The 22,474-nt window shown below is 42.8% G+C and overlaps 1 protein-coding gene across 12 annotated transcripts in view; it reads left to right on the forward strand.

Annotated features, from left to right (window-relative positions):
* Window positions 1–22,474, forward strand: part of ARMC9 (armadillo repeat containing 9) — a 118,651-nt gene that overhangs the window by 42,010 nt on the left and 54,167 nt on the right. For 7 of the 12 annotated variants that reach the window (XM_043522328.1, XM_043522329.1, XM_043522327.1 and 4 more), the window contains 4 exons: window positions 11,350–11,384; window positions 12,527–12,638; window positions 14,081–14,173; window positions 22,222–22,312. In XM_043522328.1, coding sequence (XP_043378263.1) covers window positions 11,350–11,384; window positions 12,527–12,638; window positions 14,081–14,173; window positions 22,222–22,312 — 331 coding nt within the window. Of the gene's footprint in view, window positions 1–882; window positions 919–11,349; window positions 11,385–12,526; window positions 12,639–14,080; window positions 14,174–22,221; window positions 22,313–22,474 lie in introns of all 12 variants that reach the window. The other 5 variants (XM_043522324.1, XM_043522323.1, XM_043522326.1 and 2 more) reach the window with 1 other exon arrangement.

The raw sequence follows: 22,474 nt of genomic DNA on the forward strand, positions 1-22,474 counted from the left end.
TCATCAGCGCTGGAAGTGCTGCCAGTGTAAACGCTCTCTGACGCCTGAGGAATTAAGTGAGTACACAAACCCACGCTTTTCTTTCACCGGTTCCCTATCACCGGTGAAACTTACAGCGCAAAATCTCTGTAAGTGTAGACATACCTTTAGTTAGTTTGATTCCAGTTTGTGTGTAGCTATGCTCTGACTTTTACCTCTGGGAACTCACCTCAGTTCAACTCTGAAGCTGCCTTCGGTAGGAAATTGCTTATAGACTAATCCCGCCCCTCCCACCCCCTGTATTATTTCTCACAGTTGTCACGCTGCGCTTGTGAGAAGTCCCAAGCAGTGCAAGTGAATGCATTGTGGTGTCATGAGTGGGCTCACTGGTATCTCTTGCTTTAACTATAGCTACAGCAATACAATCCCCCTAGTATGAATGCAGTTATTCCAGTGTGAAGGTGTTTAATACCCGTATAGCTATTCCTGTACAGGAAGAAATATTGGCAGAAGGCACTTTTATACCAGTATTACTGCATCCACATTAGGGGTTGTACTGGTATAAAAATATATTGGTTAAAAAAATCATATCCATAATCAAACTAATTATACCTGCACAAAAAGTGTGTGTAGACCAGGTGTGTCTGTAGCAAGCCTAACAATGCAAATGGTAGCGAGAGGCCTACCCCGTTCTCAGTCCCACAGCCATAGGTACTAATAACTTTATTGCAGATTTAGAGAAGGAGAAGGAATTTGCATTATGCTCTTCACATTCAACAGTCTGTAGTCTTCAACTAATTTGATTTGTTTTGGGGTTTTTTACTTGCTTTCTCTGTGAGTTATTCCTGTTAACTTATTTTTTTAATCTTCTTTATTTTAATGTGTGCCTGTTTGTCCATAAAGGGATATTACTCTCTGAGCCCTTGTGATGACGGATATGTAAGTTTCTATATCTTCTTTATATCTTTCACATTGCCTGCTGCAGCCTGTCACATTTTGTATTTCTCTTCTTGCCCCTGTTTGATAATTTCACTTGCTCTGTTTTCATTCATACCAAGTCACTGACTGTTATGGACATTACAGTTATTTTTTTAAACCTATACAAGGGTTTGGGGAATCATTGCAAGGAGAGCAAATGGAACTCCTTCTGTGCAAGGGATTTGACACAAAGCACCTCGACTCAAGGGCTGCTACATTTAGTACAGCTCTTACCCGACCACAGCTTCTTTATAAAGTGTAGGAGAAGTCTGTTTGAGCTGTGAGCCTTAATACTTAGCACTTGAATAACACATTGCATCTTCAAAGTTCAGCGCAAACATTAGCGAATCCCCGCAACACCCTGTTCAGTAAGTCGATAAATTAATTAAGATAACATGGCCGAGATTCACGTTCTTTTCCCTGGAAGAGATACTTGTATTTTTTTTTTTATCACCAGTTGAGATCTGGTGCTCTAAACATGATCAAATACCACATCATTTTCGTTTAGAAAAACAAAAACAAAGTAGTTCAGGGAGTGGTGATTGTGCCTTCTGCACCCCAGATGGGCATTTGTATTCTGACAACATTCAACATAAGCATCTGATATTGCCCATAGACAGTGCATTCTTTGCAGAGAAAGGATATTGGTCTGCTAAACAATCTAGTACGAAATCAAACCATAAAGAGCTACTGACACCTCCTTTTAAAATGTCAAGCAATGTTCTGTTTAGAAAATCGTGTGTATTTTCCCCCTGCACTATTCCTGTCTTTACTAAGGATGTTTGCATAAAACACTATTTTTTTTCTCCTCCATTTGCTGCTTTTACGTATTCCTCCTCTGAAAATACAGTGAAACCTGTAGAACCCACCCTTAGTAGATAACTTGTTGTTTTAGGAAACTGCCCCAAAGTATCCCTGAATGCACGGGGCAAAATGTAACGTTGGTTTACCTCCATTGATCTTCACCCCCTGAGTACAAGCCAGGCCCACCTATACTAAAAGATTATCTCCATTAATGGCAGGTTTCAGAGTAGCAGCCGTGTTAGTCTGTATTTGCAGAAAGAAAAGGAGTACTTGTGGCACCTTACTAGTACTAGATGCATCCGATGAAGTGAGCTGTAGCTCACGAAAGCTTATGCTCAAATAAATTGGTTAGTCTCTAAGGTGCCCTAGTACTCCTTTTCTGTCTCCATTAAGCAACTCATTTCTGTTGATCCTTTGAATGATTGTTTATCATGATCTTCACTTGGTGTTTGACATTCCACTCACTTCTGCAGCAGCCAGTTGTGAGGTTTTAACAAGAAGGATTGATTTCAGGTGAGGAATTAGCAGGAGTGAAAGGACCCTTGGAGAAACACGTACTGCTTTTTATGCTGATCTTAGTTTAAGATAGATGGAAAGATGCAAATTAAAAAAGAATCCACTTATTTTCAAAGCTATCTACAAAGCATCATTGTCCTCCAGCTAGATGGCATTTTTTAAGGTCATAGGGGTGGTTCTTTTTTTCTCTCTCACTGTTACCACACAATATTTCCATTCTTTACTCATGTGTTATATACATTCTAATATGCTGGTACCTGAGGCCGCCTTTTAGTGGGATCACACTAATGCACCATGATAATCTTGCACTGCACTTTGATTCATTTATAAGTGATCTATTTTAGAGGATGTATTTTGTATGAGAAAAGAGAAATTTGCATAAGACCAAATACATGAAAATACCTGTAGTATTATAGGAACTGACCATGGGCCAGATCTTCAGAGCATGTAAATTGGCCTAGTTCCAGTTACTTCAGTGGAGCTGGCACCAGCATATTGTGAATAATGAACAAGTTCAGCATCCAAACTGTAGGTATATTGTTTATATTTCGGGGTGCTAGTGAGCTGTACAAATTAGCCCAGAGACGGGCAAACTTTTTGGCCTGAGGGCCACATCGGGGTTCCAAAACTGTATGGAGGGTTGGATAGGAAAGGCTGTGCCTCTCCGAACCCTAATCCTATCTGCCCCCTCCCACTTCCCAACCCCTGACTGCCCCCCTCAGAACCTCTGACCCATCCAACCCCCACTACTCCTTGTCCCCTGACCACGCCCTCCTGGGACCCCCTGCCCCTAACTGCCCCCCTGGGACCCCACCTCTAAAGCCCCTTTCAGAATGCAGCCCTGCGAACATGGTCGGAGGACTCAGGAGGAGCAGGTGCCGCCAGAGAGAAGTGACGGTTTCCCCTTCAAAGTGCCGCTTCTCTCCGGCCGGCTGTGCGGCCGCCCAGTGCTCCTCCGGAGTCCTCTGCTCACATTCGCCACGCTCCCGCCACCCGCACCACCCGCCTGCTCCCCTGAGGCTGCAGGTGAGCCTCCCTTCCTGCTCTCCCCTGCCCCTGCAGTGCAGCTCCCTCCCGCGCTGATGGCACGGCGTGCTGAGGCTGTGGGGGAAGGGGGACAGCAGGGGAGGGGCCGGGGGTTAGCCTCCCCAGCCGGGAGCTCAAGGGCCGGGCCGGACGGTGCTGTGGGCTGGATGTGGCCCGCGTGCTGTAGTTTGCCCACCTCTGAATCAGTCTGAACTTTGCTCTTGTAATTTACATCTTCACCAGGCACCTACGTTTTTAATTCTGACCTCTGTTACACCTCTGTAAATTTAGAGAACCTGCAAGTTTTACACTGGCTTTTCAGCCTCGTAAATGAGATGAGAATCTGACTTTCAGCTGTGTGCTGTACTACATAAAATAATGTAGACGAGCCAGTTGGATGGATGCAGAGCTGCAGTATTTGCATCATCTTTGGTTTTTGGCTCTCAAATGACGTGTCTGTTTTCTTTTATAAACATTGATTTCCCTTTGAACTTTTTTTTTTTTTTCTATTCAACCTTGGTCACATTCATGCTTCGCTTCTTTCTGAAATGAAGGGCTGCCATCTGTAGCTACTTTGCATTGTGACAGAATTACTTAGATGAATATGGCAACTGGATCGGCTTTGGCAAGACCTAACACAGCTACATTCGTCATAGGCCTATGACCCTGCCAGATTGAGCTGTGCTTGGGCTATTGGTTTTTTATTTCCTTATTTAAAGATCCCTGGTCTCTCCATTCGCTGTGTAGGGTTAAAAAATTGGCTGGCCGCAAGGCATATTTTGTGTGGGCTTTTGTACAGAATGAGCCCTTATGATGTCACAGATACATTTATATACTGTATGTTCCTCTTAATCATTTAACTGGCAGCCTGCAAATACTATTATTCAAAAGGTTAAAATATATCAGAGCCTGTCCCATGCAAAGAAAGATCAGGTGCATGGTGTCAGGGTGAGTAGATGGCTGTTAAAATGGCCTGGCGAGTCCTTTTAATGTTAGCTAATTGTAGCTAAAGAGCAACATTACACTGGGTAAACTTGAAAGCCTGAGGGGAAGCATTGTCTAGAACAGTGGCTTTCAACCTAAGGTCCGCGGACCCTAGAAGTCTACCGACTATGTCCAAGATTTCCAAAGGAGTCTGTATCTCCATTTGAAATTTTTTAGGTGTCCACAAATGAAAAAAGGTTGAAAACCACTGCTCTAGAATTTAAGTTATAGGGACTGTGAGTCAGGCAGTTTTTGTTTTCACCTCTCTGCACCTCAGTGTCCCTAGCTGCAAAGTGGGGATTTACTTACCAGCATCACAGGGATTTTATGAGACTTAGTTTATTATAAGATACTCTGAGATCCTTGAATGGAAGGGCAACGTATTTATAGAATACTTGGCCTGATGTTTTTGCTGTTTCTCGTACAATTATTTCTGATATCTGTTTTTAAATAAGTCCAGTTCTCCTCCAGAATCCAGTTTCCCCTTCTGCTAGACCCATGATACATTCAAAATCCCTATGCTTATGATATCAGAGTTTGCTCTGTTGCCGTAGAAATAACTGTTTTGTCAATAGTTCAGTATTACGACTTCAGTATAAGAATCAAGAAAGAGGATTCAATAGACTGTAAGGGATCAAAAATCTTAGTGCCAAATTGGGCTTCAGTACCCCTTTAGTCCCACTGAATGCATTATGGAAAGCAGTCCACCCTGGGATCCATACATTCTATCAGTAGATCCAGTTACCTTTTCCAGGTTTATACTAAATTCTCATGTCACTTTATATGCATAAGGAAAGGGGCATCAAATGTTAAATGCTTTCCCAGTGTGAAAGTCCATATTTAAAGTGCTTTGTGGAAACCTTGATTACAGTGAGTATTTTATTTGTTGCTAAATTTTTAATGGGATCAGTTTCTTTCAGATCTCTTCTTTTTTGCCCGCTGTGGTAGTGGATGTTGTGTTGTGCTATTGTATGTAGATTGTGCTGTTCATGAACCATAAGGGGTTTATTATGGCTAGAGATGAGTTGATGTGAAAGATATCTCAGTCGTCAGACTTACCCACAGGAATTGCTAACATGCCTCATTATCTGTGAGTCCTTGAGCCCTTGTTCTGTGACATTCCTCCTGAAAAGGCCACCTTCCTGAAAAGGAAGCTTCATTGTGTCAGTCAATCAATGTGCCTAATGTTGCTGCTCTCTCCCAGATGTACTTATCTCAGGGCTACTTATATCCAGGTGTGACAGTGGAGGAAATGGGATTGTGCCACTGCCCAGAGCATATTCAAAGTACATAACTTAATCACGAGTAGGTGAATGCCTGAATTAGATAGACCCACAGGCGACTTTATAGGATCCAGATGAGCTCAGGACTGTTTGATGTTTCGATGACCTTGATGTCAAAGGGAGAGAGCTAAAACCAGTTTTTATAGTTTATGTAAAGGTATCTAACTAGGCAAATATCCTGAGACTGGAACCTCTCCGATCAATACCAAACCAAATGAATCAAAGTAAGCAAACAAACAAAAAACACTGTGAAATTTACAGAATATTTGATTTGGCAGGCTTAGTTATAGGAACTTTGTAAGGTGTGTGTGTGTGTGTGCGCCACTCCCAACTTACCGTGGGACAAAGTCCCTAGTAGCTAAGGGAACAGCATTTTTGTGGAGTTCTGAGTAATAACACAGGAGTTAAAATTGGAATATTATAACGTAAATGATTGATTGCTCTGCAGTTCTTTCTTTGGTTATAAAGCCCTATTGAAGAAGACTGCAGAGTTCTCAGTAAATTCTGTCTTTATTCATAGAGATGGCCACAACTTTAAAAAAAATGAACTGTGGTGGCCTTATACCAGAATATGTTGTTCCAAAATTGAATGTAAGACATAGAACAATATTAAGATTTCAGTTAAGAGCTCTTCAGACCTAATCAGCTGTGGCCTGAGAACACAGTGATGTACAGCTGTCCCTCAGCATGCAGTATGGAAAGGCATACAGTGTGCCTCAATCAGGGTATATCTACACTACCCGCTGGATCGATGGGCAGCGATCGATCCAGCAGGGGTTGATTTATCGCGTCTAGTCTAGATGCGATAAATCAACCCCCGAGCGCTCTCCTGTCAACTCCTGTACTCCACCGCCGTGAGAGGCCCAGGCGGAGTCAACGGGGGAGCAGCAGCAGTCGACTCACTGTGGTGTCTTCACTGGGGTAAGTCGATCTAAGTAAGTCGACTTCAGCTACGTAGCTGAAGTTGCGTAACTTAGATCGATCCCCTCCCCAGTGTAGACCAGGGCTATGTTGCTTGTCCAAGGCCAATTGAAAGCATCATGGAAACACTTTTGCCCTATAAACCATAAGTGTCCTAGTAACAGCATTGGCTAGTTTTCAAATGGCTTTCTGTAGAAATCAAATAACTTACTAGCAATGTTTTACTGCTATTCTTGTTCTCATAAAGTTATTTAAAAATATAGGACCCAACAAGTTCCAAAAATAAAACACGTTTGTTGCAAAATTATAATTATTTATTTTAACTCATGTTAACCTAATTTCAGTGTTGTTCTCTGGCAGAGTCAAACACTGTCTGTTTCCTGCTTGTGCATTATTTAACAGCCAGGAGCATTCATTTAATTTTATTGCAGTACCCATCCCTTACCTAGCACTTTTCATCAGTAGATCTCAAAGCAATTTACAAAGGAAGTGCAGTATCATTATCCCCATTTTACAGATGGGGAAACAGAAGCACAGAGAGGTGAAGTGACTTGCCCAAGATCACCCAGCAGGCCAGTGGCAGAGCCAGGATTAGCACCCAGGTCTCCTGAGTCCCTAGTGCTCTTTTCACTAGGTAACACTGAAATGTTGCAAATTGGCTTTTGTCTAAGTAATTATATATCTGGACACAAGGAATCCACTGTCTGTGACAAGATTAAATTCTTCATGGCATCTTGAATGATTCCATTATTTGCCATTGATGCTTTTAAACTATGTGCAGCCAGACTCAAAAGCAAAAATCACCATGAATGTGGTAAAAGTGAATATATAGCATTAACCCCAGAGCAATTAGATAGAAGTGGGCATTTATTTTTGCGTGAATAAAATGAGCCCATCACACTTGACCCTGAGAGCAGGTACAGGGGAAAAATGTGCATCAGTGCATTAACTAGTATTGTAAACCAACTCCTGTCCCTAAAGAGCAGATCCTGCCATGCTTGCTTACACTGAGCCGTAGCTTCCTCCATGAGTAATAGTTCCACTGATTTCAAGGGACTACTCCTGGAGTAAGGTAATAGCGTGGTTAAGGATGGCAGAATTTGGCCCTTAATAAACTGTATACTTTGTCTACAATCATACCACAGGCAAACGCCTAAGAAAAAGAAATTGGCCTTACAGAGCAGGCCCTAGAGATCAACAAAGCCTGGCATTGTCAGAGAAGTGAATGCTAGAGTCTAGAGCCCTCCACCAAGAGCGTCCTGCCCTCGACATTCAGATATAGATAGGGAGTATCCTCAACTGTCCTGGCAGCGCTTTGGGAATGAGGCAGAGTCTCTAGGCTGGCCAGGAGCCAGTCCAGAGCAAGCTCTTTGCCAGGTCCCATCAAACTGCCTCAGGAAAAACCCCAAGTTGTTAGGTATTTCGATGAACTTTCTTTGTCAGTTGTCTCACTTTATCAGACTAACCTTAACAATTCCCACCATGTAATAATTTTCCCAACCCATAGTTTCTGTAGCTCAAAATTTAAAAAATCAAAACTCTTCTAAAAACTCCCAGAGTGTCTCACTTCTGTGTCCCATTATAAATAGTGTGGATGAAAATGTGTAACTTCCTCTGGTGCATGTCCTCTGTTTTGGTTACAGGGGACACATGGTAAGTCAAGTTTGTGTGTTCACAGCATATCAACAGAAATGCAGGAAAGGAGGTCTTTCCAGAATGGCCAACAATGAGAAATAGAGATGTTTTCTATACTGTGATTTACCCAGGGTACAGTCGGGACTTCTGAACAGATGTGTCCCCTCAATTCTCCAACCTGGTGTGTCTTTTACACTGCTAGGCTATGAGAGCAACCACTCCTTGCCTGCTCTGATACAGCCTCTAGCATGTAAATTACTTCCAGCTATACTGTATGAGTGCTTAGCCAGGAACCCATGAATTACACTGTAGAGTGATGCCAGCAAATTCCCAGTCCCAGACTTGTCCCCAGACATGTGTGTCTTGTACTGCCAAGCTCTTTCCTTCTGGACAATACAAGTTCACGGAAAGTCCGTCATTTTATTAATAGAAAACGATATGCACAAATCCTGTTATCTCAAATGAAGTTTCCCAAACACTTCAATTCAAACATGCACTGGTTTAGATAAAACAATAGAACAAGTTTATTAACTACAAAAGGAAAGATTTTAAGTAATTACAAATAATGAGGCATAAAAGTCAGAATTGGTTACAAAGAAATAAAAGGGGAAATGCCAACTAATGCTTAACCTAACAGGCTAAGTGAGCATAAAGCAAAAGGGTCTCTCTCACCACATGTTCTTTCGCGATCTTACTGGCTGGATGCCTTTCAGCCCAGACCCCTCCCCTAGTCCATTGTTCCTTTCCTTGTCCTTCAGGTGTGGATGTCCTGGGCAGAGGGAGGGAGGAGAGAAGTGATTTGAGGTCTCTGTTCCTCATTTTTATCCTTTTCCTCTTCTTTGAGAATCGTCTCCAGGTGGGGTTCAGGAGACAGGAAGTCTGGGGAGACGGGAATTTCCAGCTACTTCTTTGCCAACGTGTAAATTTCTCACTCTTTTTCCTGCCAAAGAATGGCCACTTAACCAGGTGATAGTCCATTTAATTATGCTGACACCTGTCTGAGGTGCTGGCTACTCTTTTGTCTCTGGGGAACTGGACTGAAGCTGTTTCCTTAGACTTAGAACATGCCTTATACAGTAGAATTTTATAACTTTACGTACAAAGTTGCCACACGCATTTTAGCAGGATAGTAATGTTCAGCAGATTGTGAGTTTTCAAATGATACTTCACAAGGCATACTTTGTACAACATTTATCCTAGTCTTGTAAAAAGGAGGAACATAAGGGTACAAATGCCCTGCTAGTGATCTGATGTATTCCCTTTGCCAACGGTGTCATTTGTCCATCCCCCTTCCCCTTCCAGCTCACCCATGTTGCTTTGCCTTTTGCTTGAACATGCAGTGCAGTCACTGTTGTGCTAGTTTATTGTCATGGAGCTGACTACGGTCTGATCGACACTAGGAGATTAGGTCAGTATAACTATGTCGCTCAGGGGTGTGAAAAATCCAGACCGACCTAACCCTGGGTGTAGACAGTGCTAGGTTGACGGGAGAATTTTCTACTCCCTCTTGGGGAGGTGGATTATCTACCCTGACAGAAGAATTCCTCCCATCAGCAGAGGTAGCATCTTCACTGAAGTACTACAGCAGTGCAGCTGCAGCATTTTAAGTGTAGACAAGCCCTAAGGTGCTAGAACTGATTTGTGATTTCATTGCCAGCTCAGGTAGGAGACAATGGCTTTGGGTCAGGGGAAAGCTTTGTTGAAACAAAACTTACCTTTAATATTTACAAAAGCATCAAGGAAAATGAATAAAAATAACTGAAAGGCAAATGGAATGAATGTTTATATATAATATGACGCATTTGAAAGACCTGATCCACTGTGAAAAGTAATTCCTGCACGATGGGAGAGCTGCTGTCAAGACAGGTTAATTTTAAGGCCTAAGAACCATTAATTGGCTCTTGTGTATAGTCTTCATTGAAGTAAACATAATATAAAATGACGGTCAGTGCAACTATAAGCCCATTCCATTTGTGAGAGAAATGTTCCTTGTATTAGTAAGGGATACCTCTGACCATTGTGAAACATAAGTGTACGTGAGATAGTAATTCAATATTCTCTGCGGTGATTCCTGCCTTTTGTCTTCTAAATTTCCCAGTTTTAAATCGGACAATAGACACTGATTATACGGTCTCTCTTGAAAGAGCTTGGTTATAAAAGAAGACCAATTTTAAAAACATAAGTGGTAATGAGAGATTTTTAGAAAGTGAGCTGGAGTAATCTTCATAGAAGGAAGACACTGAATATTCTGTGAATATTGCACACAGGTGACATCAGTGGAATACATACCAAGGAACCCTCTTATGCCAGAACTGTTTTTTCCCAGGACCACCCACGGCCATCTTTAGCAAAGACCATTTATTAAAATAGATAAATAATTCTACATGCAATGCTGACATTAACCAGTCGGTCTTTTGATGGGTGCTCATCTCTGATCACTGAAAAAGGGCTGCTGAGAGGGGAGACAATGAGATTTAAAACGAATTAAGTTGAGGCAGGACCAGAAACAAGCGTTGCTGCTATGGGGTGCGCTGCTGACAGTCATGTTTGTGTACATTGCTTGAAGCAGGGACTATGCCTTCCTCTGTTTTGTACAACACCAAGCATAGGACAGAGCTCCCTAGATACAATTCCTGTTCGTTATTTTGTATCTGAATTGGAAACTATATTTAGAAAAAAGGCCCTTCAGCCGTAAAGGGTATTTTTAAACTATTAGAGTCAATGAAGACCTTCCAAGTGGCCCTTCATCTCCTTCAGGGGCTCTCTGACCCCAGCTGATTCTTATGAAATACCAGTCCTCACTGCTTAGGATAGCTCACTGGCTGCAAGCCTGTTTTCCCTGCTGTCTGTTACCACTTTTTGTTTTCTTTTTGAAATGCCTGGATCTTCCTCAGGTAATTTTTGGGGTACGTCTGCAAAGAGAAGTGACAATCCGGAGCATAATTAAAGGCCTTTTTACTGGGGAGCTAGCATCTGATCCCACTCCCATTGAAACAGCCGTGTTAGTCTGTATTCGCAAAAAGAAAAGGAGTACTTGTGGCATTGAAGTAAAAGCAGTCACTTACCTCCAGTTTTAGTTATGTTTAAGTACGCCATGGTGGTAGTAGTGGTAGACGCCAAACCTCACAACCCTGATGAGCGAGAATATTGTGAATCGGATTAATAAGCACTGCCTACGTAAAATTTGGATTAACCTATTGTGTTTCCTTTTCCTTTTCTCCAGGCATCAACAATGTTAAGAGCATCTTTAGCCCCTGTGTAAGTGTTTCTTGCTGAGCTTTGCTTGGTTATCTGTAAAGAGAGTATGTGGGAGGAGACAGCCAGTACCCTGAAGTGCACTGCCTAACTGGTTACTAATGAGAATCACTTGCCTCTCTGTGTATGGTTACCAACAACTGTTGTCTGTGAATGCAATGTGGCCCACGTGCCTTTTGTGAATTCTTGATGTAAAGGGATCATTAACATTCTGATCTCAGCAAACTGTTTTTAGCCCTGTTAATATGGCTTGCTGCACAATATTTTACCAACTGTGATTCAATGGCTGTGTTTTCCTCAGTTGCTATAGACACTACAGTCCTGTTGTAGTTAGGTTCCCACAAATCCAGGAGGAACGGAAACCCCGAGTAAACTTAGTTGTGTGTTCCTAGAACCAATTTTGCAGTGGATTTAGTAACTTTGTCCCTGAAGGAATAATAATTATATGGCAAGTTTTTCTGTGATTGAATGATTTTGTCTTAAAGGGATAATGGCCCCGATCCTCAGAGGTTTTTTGATGCCTAACTTTCATTGAAGTTAAAGGATCTGGGTCTCTGTGGACCTTTGAGGATCTGGGTCTCTGTGATTTTATGGTAAATTCAGAATTTAAAATTTGTTTGAAAAGGGAGTAAGGCAGTGTGGTGAGTATTTGGGGAACATAATATGAGTAGGAGTGATTTTAGCAGAAAACGTATATTTTAGTACTTAAACCAAAAACAGTTTAGTGAAAGCAGCTTTTAAAAAAGTCACCATTCCCTTGCAGTGTTGTGCTAAGAAGCAGTATTGTGTTAGTGCATGAGAATAGAATGCGACCCTCACTAGCAATGCATATTACATTTAACAGTTGATTTTCACTGTCCAACCTGAGCAAAATGTACCCAGTAAACTGTATAAATGGTGAAAAAGCCAGTTTTAAAAATCCTTTGAGTTCTAGTATTCTAAACTGATGTGAGTAATCGAGATAAGGAAATAAGTCAAAAAATTGTGAGATTTATTTTCCTTTTAAAAGGAAGGACACGTGCAAGTTGCTTTTTTGAAACCAGATTTGCTCTCTTCACTTGCCTCACTTCAGTAGCCTCAACAGCTCCCATTGAAGGAGTTCGATGCGGTATTAATAAATGTCTGGTTTCCTATCTGCCATGTAGGAAAATGCAGGAAGTGCCATTGTTACCCTCTTTGGATTATGAGAAGCTGAAGAAAGATCTGATCAGTGGGAGTGATCGTCTTAAAGCTTTCTTACTGCAGGCTCTGCGCTGGGTAAGTGAAATGGTCTCACTACAAGTGAAGAAGGATCTCGTGCTAGGCCCTTTCAGTAGAGCTGGAGCTAAAATCTAATTTGCAGACAAGACGGCTCACATCTGGAGTGAGATGTCTTCCTCCATAATAGGGTGTGTGGGGAGCGGAGAGAGAATGCAGAGGCTTCTCTGCTTGAATTTCAGTCAGTGACACTTGCTGAGGCTCTGGAGGTGCTGAGGAAAGTGTAGGATGTGCCTTGTGAATTACATCTGTGGCCTTTCTGGGTGATGAAGGCCAACTGGAAGATTTTGGAACCTTCATTGGAATGATGCCTGAGGGAGGGTAAAGTGTCCTTTTGTTTCAGAGGGCATGTCTACACTACAAAATTAAGTCGACTTACATTAAGTTGATGTACAGCCACCACTGTAATTACAGCACACTTGTAATCACGTCCACACTTGCTCCTTCTTTTGGTAGTATGTATCCTCACCAGGAGCACTTCCACTGATTGAAGTGGGACACTAACAGCTGGCCCCAGGCAGCCATGGGGTTCACAGCTGGCCCCCTCTCCCTGCCCCAATGCTGAAAGCCAGAGCTATCAGTGCTGTGGCAGGGGGTCCTAGCTGTGAGCTTGCACCTTGCTGACGGCTCAGGGTGTCAGTGCTGGTGGGGGAGGGCTCCACTTGGGGCTGACAGGCAACAGGCGATGTAAGTAATGCAGTGTGTAACCAGACACTGTATTGCCCTAGCTATTTCAACGTAAGCACTATCCCTCTCATGGAGGTGGAGCTATGTCAGTGTAGTGGGCCACTTACTTCCACAGAAGCAGCATTGTAGTGTACACATTGACATAATTAGGTTGATGTAAGCTGCCTTACGTTGACCTAACTCTGTAATGTAGACCAATCCAAAGAAGTGATTGTGTGTCTTTGTTCAAGAAACTGTCTCTTGATAGGGCAATAATTGGAGAGAGACTGCCAAAGTCTTGAATCTTTCTTTTTCGGGGAAAACTGTGAGCATATTTTAGCAAAACTTTGAAGGTGGCAACAAAAATCTTTTAACTTCATGCCATGGAAGAGGGGAAGCCAATGGAGGGATTGAAAAGGAAGGCTGACATGGGCAAAATGACAGGCAAGAAAGATGATCATATAAAGTAGCTAGATGCTGTGTAAAGTTTCACACCCTACTGTACTAATGACTTGAGCCCTGTAGTGGGTCTCTTCCCTGTCTACCTTACGAGGTCAGTCCTGTGCAGATGCTGACAGATTCTGAATGACAGTTTTTTGGTTGGCCACTGAGCTGAGAGTGCTAAACTCATTTCACTTGCTGTCAGACCTCAAAGTTGAATTCATCCTCTGTGTGAGAGGAGGATTAATTCTCCACAACGAATTCTCCCAGACACACTGTCACATTAGCATTAATTTATGTGAATGATTAATTTCCCATCCTCCCATTTTTTATAGCGCTTGACGACGTCTCATCCCGGTGAGCAGAGAGACACCGTCCTGCAGGCTTATATCAGCAATGACCTACTGGATATCCACAACAGTAGCCAGGTCAGCAAGAGTAGACCTTACTCTGGTTTGTGTGTGATTATTATTTATTTTTACAATGTGCTGATCAGAAAACTCTGTCTATTACAACATACAAATAATTAAACAGATTTGTACATGATCTGTTGGGTTGAGGCATACGTTTCAGAATACACTGACCACTAATACAGATTCTCTGTTGGGGGAGGGGCTGGTCTGTCTGTTTTTGGGAGCTGACCTTTTTCATCCTAATTGCAGTGTTGTGGGATGACCTCTTAATGGGTCTCCATAAGCCAAAATGTGACATGTATCATTTATGCAGTAGGAGGGCCCAGTCCTGCTAGGCTTTGAGTGCTCTTGACTCCCATTGAGGTCAGTGGGAGTCAGGTGCACACGGTACTCACAGGAGATGCTAAGCACCTCATAGACCAGGCCCTGAAACAGTTTCTATAAGTGATTCTGTGGGATCTGCTTCAGGTTGGGGGGCTGTCTGTAAGCGAGGACTGGCCTGTCTCCCAAGATCTGTGAGAGTGAGGGATCGTCCCTCAGGATAGGTTGTAGATCCTTGGTGATGCGCTGCAGAGGTTTTAGTGGGGGGCTGAAGGTGACGGCTCTGCAGCACATCATCAAGGATCTACAATCTATCCTGAGGGACGATCCCTCACTCTCACAGATCTTGGGAGACAGGCCAGTCCTCGCTTACAGACAGCCCCCCAACCTGAAGCAAATACTCACCAGCAAACACACAACAAAAACACTAACCCAGAAACCTATCCTTGCAACAAAGCACATTGCCAACTCTGTCCACATATCTTTTCAAGGGACACCATCATAGGACCTAATCACATCAGCCACACCATCAGAGGCTCGTTCACCTGCACATCTACCAATGGGATATATGCCATCATGTGCCAGCAATGCTCCTCTGCCATGTTCATTGGCCAAACCAGATAGTCTCTATGCAAAAGAACAAATGGACACAAAACTATAACATTCAAAAACCAGTCAGAGAACACTTCAGCCTCCCTGGACACTCAATTACAGACCTAAAAGTCACAATTCTTCAACGAAAAAACTTCAAAAACAGACTCCAACGAGAAACTGCAGAACTGGAATTAATTTGCAAACTGGACACCATTAAATTAGGCTTGAATAAAGACTGGGAGTGGATGTGTCATTACACAAACTAAAAACTATTTCCCCGTGCTAATTTTCCCCCTGCTGTTACTTACACCTTCTTGTCAATTGTTTGAAATTGGCCATCCTGATTATCACTACAAAAGTTTTTTTTCTCCTGCTGATAATAGCCCACCTTAATTGATTAGTCTTGTTAGAGTTGGTATGGCAACCCCCATTTTTTCATGTTCTCTGTATATATAAATCTTCCTACTGTATATTCCACTGCGTGCATCTGATGAAGTGGGTTTTAGCCCACGAAAGCTTATGCCCAAATAAATTTGTTAGTCTCTAAGGTGCCACAAGTATTCCTCGTTCTTTTTGCTGATAAGGACTAACATGGCTACCACTCTGAAATCTGTGGGATCAGTTTGCTGAAATACAAGATGCGTGTCTCTATGGTTAGTGTTATGCTGTGTTGTGTTACTAGAGTTCTTAATTTAGGTTTATACTGCATGTGAGTGTGTAGTATTTGTGGAGACATGGAAGTTCATTAATGCATTGAGGGCTTGCCCCTGAGACAGTTGAAATTGATGGCAATGATACCATTGACTTACTTCAGTAGGAGCAGGATCGGATCCTAACACAGGAAGTTGGCCCTCACTTGTGTGACTTGTCGCAGGAGAATGACTCACCTGATAAATCTTTTTGAGTAAATTATGGATTGTAAGAGGATACACTAAATTCATTTCTCTTGTGACCCAGAATAAGAATTAAACTAGGATTTTGTTCTTAAGATGTTCATACAATATATCCTTTTATGCAGCACCTGCAATCACATTTTTAAAAGCACATTTCAGTACATTCAAAACTTACTATAACTTTTTCTTTAGCAGAATGCTCTAGCCTGCATATTGATTGGAAGGGGTCTTCAGTGATTGATAATTCAACTGTGTCATTAACAAAGTCATGACTTTTATATTTATTAATAATAATTAATTTTATCCAGAGTAGCGGTTTCATTCTTTAGCCATGGGTCTAATTTTCAAGAAGTAAGTCCTGTTGTCCTCATGAGGATGCATTTGTTGCCTCTACAGGTACCCTAGAAATCATAGAAATGTAGGGTTGGAAGGGACATCAAGAGGTCATCTAATCCAGTGGTTCTCAGCCAGGGGTATGCTGAGGTCTTCCAGCGGGTACATCAGCTCATCTAGATATTTGCCTAGTTTTACAACAGGCTGCATAAAAACCACTAGCGAAGTCAGTACAAACTAAAATTTCATACAGACAATGGCTTGTTTTATACTGCTCTATAATATTATAGGCTGAAGTGTAACTACAATATTTATGTACCTTTTGATTTATTTTATAATTATATGGTAAAAATGAGAAAGTCAGCAATTTTTCAGTAATAGCACTTTTGTATTTTTATGTCTGATTTTGTAAGTAAGTAGTTTTTAAGAGAGGTGAAACTTGGGGTACATAAGACAAATCAGACTCCTGAAAGGGGTACAGTAGTCTGGAAAGGTTGAGAACCACTGATCTAGTCCATGTCCGCCCCACCCCCATGCTCAGGCATGATAAGTATACCTGGAACATCCCTGACTGGTGTTTGTCTAATGTTCTTTAAAACCACCGAGGAGAAGGATTCCATCATCTTCCTGGGTAATCTGATCCTGTGCTTACCTATCCTTATAATTAGAAAGATTTTTCTAATATCTAACCTACATCTCCCTTTCTGCAAACTAAGCCCTGGTCTACACTAGGACTGTAGGTCGAATTTAGCAGCGTTAAATCGTTGTAAACCTGCACCCGTCCACACGATGAAGCCCTTTATTTCGACTTAAAGGGCTCTTAAAATCAATTTCCTTACTCCACCCCTGACAAGTGGATTAGTGCTTAAATCAGCCTTGCCTGGTCGAATTTGGGGTACTGTGGACACAATTCGACGGTATTGGCCTCCGGGAGCTATCCCAGAGTGCTCCATTGTGACTGCTCTGGTCAGCATTCTCAACTCAGATGCACAATTGTTTGCCCTTGCTCTGACGCAGGGAGGGGCGACTGACGACACGGCTTACAGGGTTGGCTTACAGGGAGTTAAAATCAACAAAGGGGGTGGCTTTACATCAAGGAGTATTTCAGGAAGGACTTCACGGAGGGTTCCAATAAGAAATGGTGCATCTAAGTTATTGTTCTTATTGGAACAAGGAGGTTAGTCTGGCCTCTGATTGATACATGGCTAGATTTACCTCGCTGCACCTTCTCTGTGAGTGACTGCAGTGTGACCTAGAGGAATGAGTCCCCTAGACGGGAGGCGAGGGGGGTTTGCAAATGAGTACAAAACAAATCTGGTCTATTTCTTGTTTTGATACGCTCCATCTATCTTCTACATCTTTGGCTGGCAGCAGACGGTGCAGAAGGACTGATGCCATCCACATCTCATGGCTGCTCGGCAGAAGAAGGTACAATAGGACTGCTAGCTGTCCTCATCTCTTGCCTGCCCGGCAGAAGATGATGCAATAGGACTGCTAGCAATCCGTATCACCTGCCTGCTCACCATAAGATGGTGCAATAGGACTGATTGCAGGACTAAAGAGAATGACCTGATCAAGTCACTCCAAATTTAGTCCCTGCACCCATGTCTGCCCAGGCGCTCCTGATCGACCTCACAGAGGCGACCAGGAGCACCTCGGACATGACGATGACGGCTACCAGTCCTATTGCACCGTCTGCTGCTACAAGGCAATGGGTTGCTGCTGCTGTGTAGCAATGCAGTACCGCGTCTGCCAGCACCCAGGAGACATACGGTGACAGTGAGCTGAGTGGGCTCCATGCTTGCCGTGGTATGGCGTCTGCACAGGTAACTCAGGAAAAAAGGCGTGAAACGATTGTCTGCCGTTGCTTTCACGGAGGGAGGGAGGGAACGGGGGCCTGACGATATGTACCCAGAACCACCCGCGACAATGTTTTAGCCCCATCAGGCATTGGGATCTCAACTCAGAATTCCAATGGGCAGCGGAGACTGCGGGAACTGTGGGATAGCTACCCACAGTGCAACACTCCGGAAGTCGACTCTAGCCTCGGTACTGTGGAAGCACTCCGCCGAGTTAATGCACTTAATGCACTTAGAGCATTTTCTGTGGGGACACACACACTCGAATATATAAAACCAATTTCTAAAAAACCGACTTCTATAAATTCGACCTAATTTCATAGTGTAGGCATACCCTAAGCTGATTACTTCTTATCCTACCTTTGGTGGAAATGGAGAATAATTGATCACTGTCCTCTTTATAACTACTTTTTACATAGTTTTACTTTTTACATCGTGTCTCCCCTCAGTCTTCTCATCTCTAGACTAAGCATGCCCAATTCTTTCAACCTTACCTCATAGGTCATGTTTCTAAACCTCTTACTTTGCACTTGTCTTTATTGAATTTCATCTTACTGATTTTAGACCAGTTCTCCAGTTTATCAAGATAATTTTCAATTCTGCTTATATCCTCCAAAGTGCTTGAAACCCCTCTGAGCTTAACATCTACAAATTTCATGAGTACACTCTCTATTCCTTCATCTAAGTCACTGAGGAAAATATTGAATAGTACCAGATCCAGGACAGACCTGTACGGGACCACACTTGATATGTCCTTCCAGTTCAACAGCAAACCACTGATAACTACTCAATGAGTACGGTTTTTCATCCAGGTGTACACCTACCTTATCATAATGTTATCTAGACCATATTCCCCTAGTTTGCTTATGAGAATATCAAGGAATTAGGAAAAAACAAAAAAACAAACCCCCCAAAAACAGAACAATCAAATTCTATTTTTGATATCTGAAACTTTCTGTAAAGGGTATTGATGTATAGGAAATGCCAGAACTGAGACTACAGTTAACAGAGACTTGCATTTGTGCTTTGTGAGCCAAGCTCTGCTGTTCAGACTGTAAAAAGAAAAGGAGTACTTGTGGCACCTTAGAGACTAACCAATTTATTTGAGCATGAGCTTTCGTGAGCTACAGCTCACTTCATCGGATGCATACTGTGGAAGCTGCAGAAGACATTATATACACACAGAGACCATGAAACAATACCTCCTCCCACCCCACTCTCCTGCTGGTAATAGCTTATCTAAAGTGATCATCAAGTTGGGCCATTTCCAGCACAAATCCAGGTTTTCTCACCCTCCGCCCCCCCCCCCCCCACAAACTCACTCTCCTGCTGGTAATAGCCCATCCAAAGTGACCACTCTCTTCACAATGTGTATGATAATCAAGGTGGGCCATTTCCTGCACAAATCCAGGTTCTCTCACCCCCCTCCAAAAACCACACACACAAACTCACTCTCCTGCTGGTAATAGCCTATCCAAAGTGACCACTCTCCTTACAACGTGCATGAAAATCAAGGTGGGACATTTCCAGCACAAATACAGGTTTTCTCACCCCCCCCCCCTTTTTTTTTTTTTTTCCAAAAAACACACACACACAAACTCACTCTCCTGCTGGTAATAGCTTATCCAAAGTGACCACTCTCCCTACAATGTGCATGATAATCAAGGTGGGCCATTTCCAGCACAAATCCAGGTTTTCTAACCCCCCCACCCCCATACACACACAAACTCACTCTCCTGCTGGTAATAGCTCATCCAAAGTAACCACTCTCCCTATAATGTGCATGACAATCAAGGTGGGCCATTTCCTGCACAAATCCAGGTTCTCTCACCCCCCTCCAAAAACCACACACACAAACTCACTCTCCTGCTGGTAATAGCCTATCCAAAGTGACCACTCTCCTTACAACGTGCATGAAAATCAAGGTGGGACATTTCCAGCACAAATACAGGTTTTCTCACCCCCCCCCCCCCTTTTTTTTTTTTCTCCAAAAAACACACACACACAAACTCACTCTCCTGCTGGTAATAGCTTATCCAAAGTGACCACTCTCCCTACAATGTGCATGATAATCAAGGTGGGCCATTTCCAGCACAAATCCAGGTTTTCTAACCCCCCCACCCCCATACACACACAAACTCACTCTCCTGCTGGTAATAGCTCATCCAAAGTAACCACTCTCCCTATAATGTGCATGACAATCAAGGTGGGCCATTTCCAGCATAAATCCAAGTTTAACCAGAACGTCGGCGGGGGGATAGGAAAAAACAAGGGGAAATAGGCTACCTTGCATAATGACTTAGCCACTCCCAGTCTCTATTTAAGCCTAAATTAATAGTATCCAATTTGCAAATGAATTCCAGTTCAGCAGTTTCTCGCTGGAGTCTGGATTTGAAGTTTTTTTGTTGTAAGATAGCGACCTTCATGTCTGTGATTGTGTGACCAGAGAGATTGAAGTGTTCTCCGACTGGTTTATGAGTGTTATAATTCTTGACATCTGATTTGTGTCCATTTATTCTTTTACGTAGAGACTGTCCGGTTTGACCAAGGTACATGGCAGAGGGGCATTGCTGGCCCATGATGACATCTATCACATTGGTGGATGTGCAGGTGAACGAGCCTCTGATAGTGTGGCTGATGTTATTAGGCCCTGTGATGGTGTCCCCTGAATAGATATGTGGGCACAGTTGGCAACGGGCTTTGTTGCAAGGATAGGTTCCTGGGTTAGTGGTTCTGTTGTGTGGTATGTGGTTGTTGGTATTTGCTTCAGGTTGGGGGGCTGTCTGTAGGCAAGGACTGGCATGTCTCCCCCCAGACGTTCTGGTTAAACTTGGATTTATGCTGGAAATGGCCCACCTTGATTGTCATGCACATTATAGGGAGAGTGGTTACTTTGGATGAGCTATTACCAGCAGGAGAGTGAGTTTGTGTGTGTATGGGGGTGGGGGGGGGTTGAAAACCTGGATTTGTGCTGGAAATGGCCCACCTTGATTATCATGCACATTGTAGGGAGAGTGGTCACTTTGGATAAGCTATTACCAGCAGGAGAGTGAGTTTGTGTGTGTGTGTTTTTTGGGAAAAAAAAAAAAGGGGGGGGGACGGAGGGTGAGAAAACCTGTATTTGTGCTGGAAATGTCCCACCTTGATTTTCATGCACGTTGTAAGGAGAGTGGTCACTTTGGATAGGCTATTACCAGCAGGAGAGTGAGTTTGTGTGTATGGTTTTTGGAGGGGGGTGAGGGGGTGAGAGAACCTGGATTTGTGCAGGAAATGGCCCACCTTGATTATCATACACATTGTGAAGAGAGTGGTCACTTTGGATGGGCTATTACCAGCAGGAGAGTGAGTTTGTGGGGGGGGGGGCGGAGGGTGAGAAAACCTGGATTTGTGCTGGAAATGGCCCAACTTGATGATCACTTTAGATAAGCTATTACCAGCAGGAGAGTGGGGTGGGAGGAGGTATTGTTTCATGGTCTCTGTGTATATAATGTCTTCTGCAGCTTCCACAGTATGCATCCGATGAAGTGAGCTGTAGCTCACGAAAGCTCATGCTCAAATAAATTGGTTAGTCTCTAAGGTGCCACAAGTAATCCTTTTCTTTTTGCGAATACAGACTAACACGGCTGTTACTCTGAAACCTGTTCAGACTGTGTTAATGGTTCCCTTGCACCTAAACATGCTAATAGCTGTCAAGCAGCAAATGTCCCTATTCCAAGTAGCATTAATGCTTAGTCAGAAATGAACAAACCCCCTACAAAATATTTGTTTTATTCAAAGACGCTAACTTTATTAATTTTAGTTTAGTTTACTTAATTTCCTTTTCTAGGGTGCTGCTTTATTATGACTTTACCCTGTACATCAAAGCTTGTTCTATTTTGTTTCCACACCTTTTTCACCCATACAATGGAAGATTAAAGTCAAGTTAGCAACTTGTTAATATGGTTTTGTTTGTACAGTTCTGATATTTGCTCTGCATCATTTATAATGCCTTTAAACATTTCATAAGCCTGTGCTAGAATTTTCCGCTTCATTTATTTTGATAAATGTTTGCTTTCTCTTGCAGAGAAATGTGCTAAAATTGCTACATTCCAAGAGTGAGGTGGTCCGACAGTACGTGGCGAGGCTTATCAATGCTTTTGCTTCGCTGGCAGAAGGTAAGAGATGCACTGTAAAGGGCTGTCCTCTTCATGTACCTTGGCACATTATAGGTATTTCATTGTCCTTGGGTGTGGAAATTTAAATACATCCTGCTTCTGGGCATTCATTGTCCTATGTTCTGTTTTTCCAAGGTTGAGAATTGTCAGTGTCTGTACAGT

This window comes from Chelonia mydas, chromosome 9 (genome assembly GCF_015237465.2).
Source record: "Chelonia mydas isolate rCheMyd1 chromosome 9, rCheMyd1.pri.v2, whole genome shotgun sequence".
Lineage (NCBI taxonomy): Eukaryota > Metazoa > Chordata > Testudines > Cheloniidae > Chelonia > Chelonia mydas.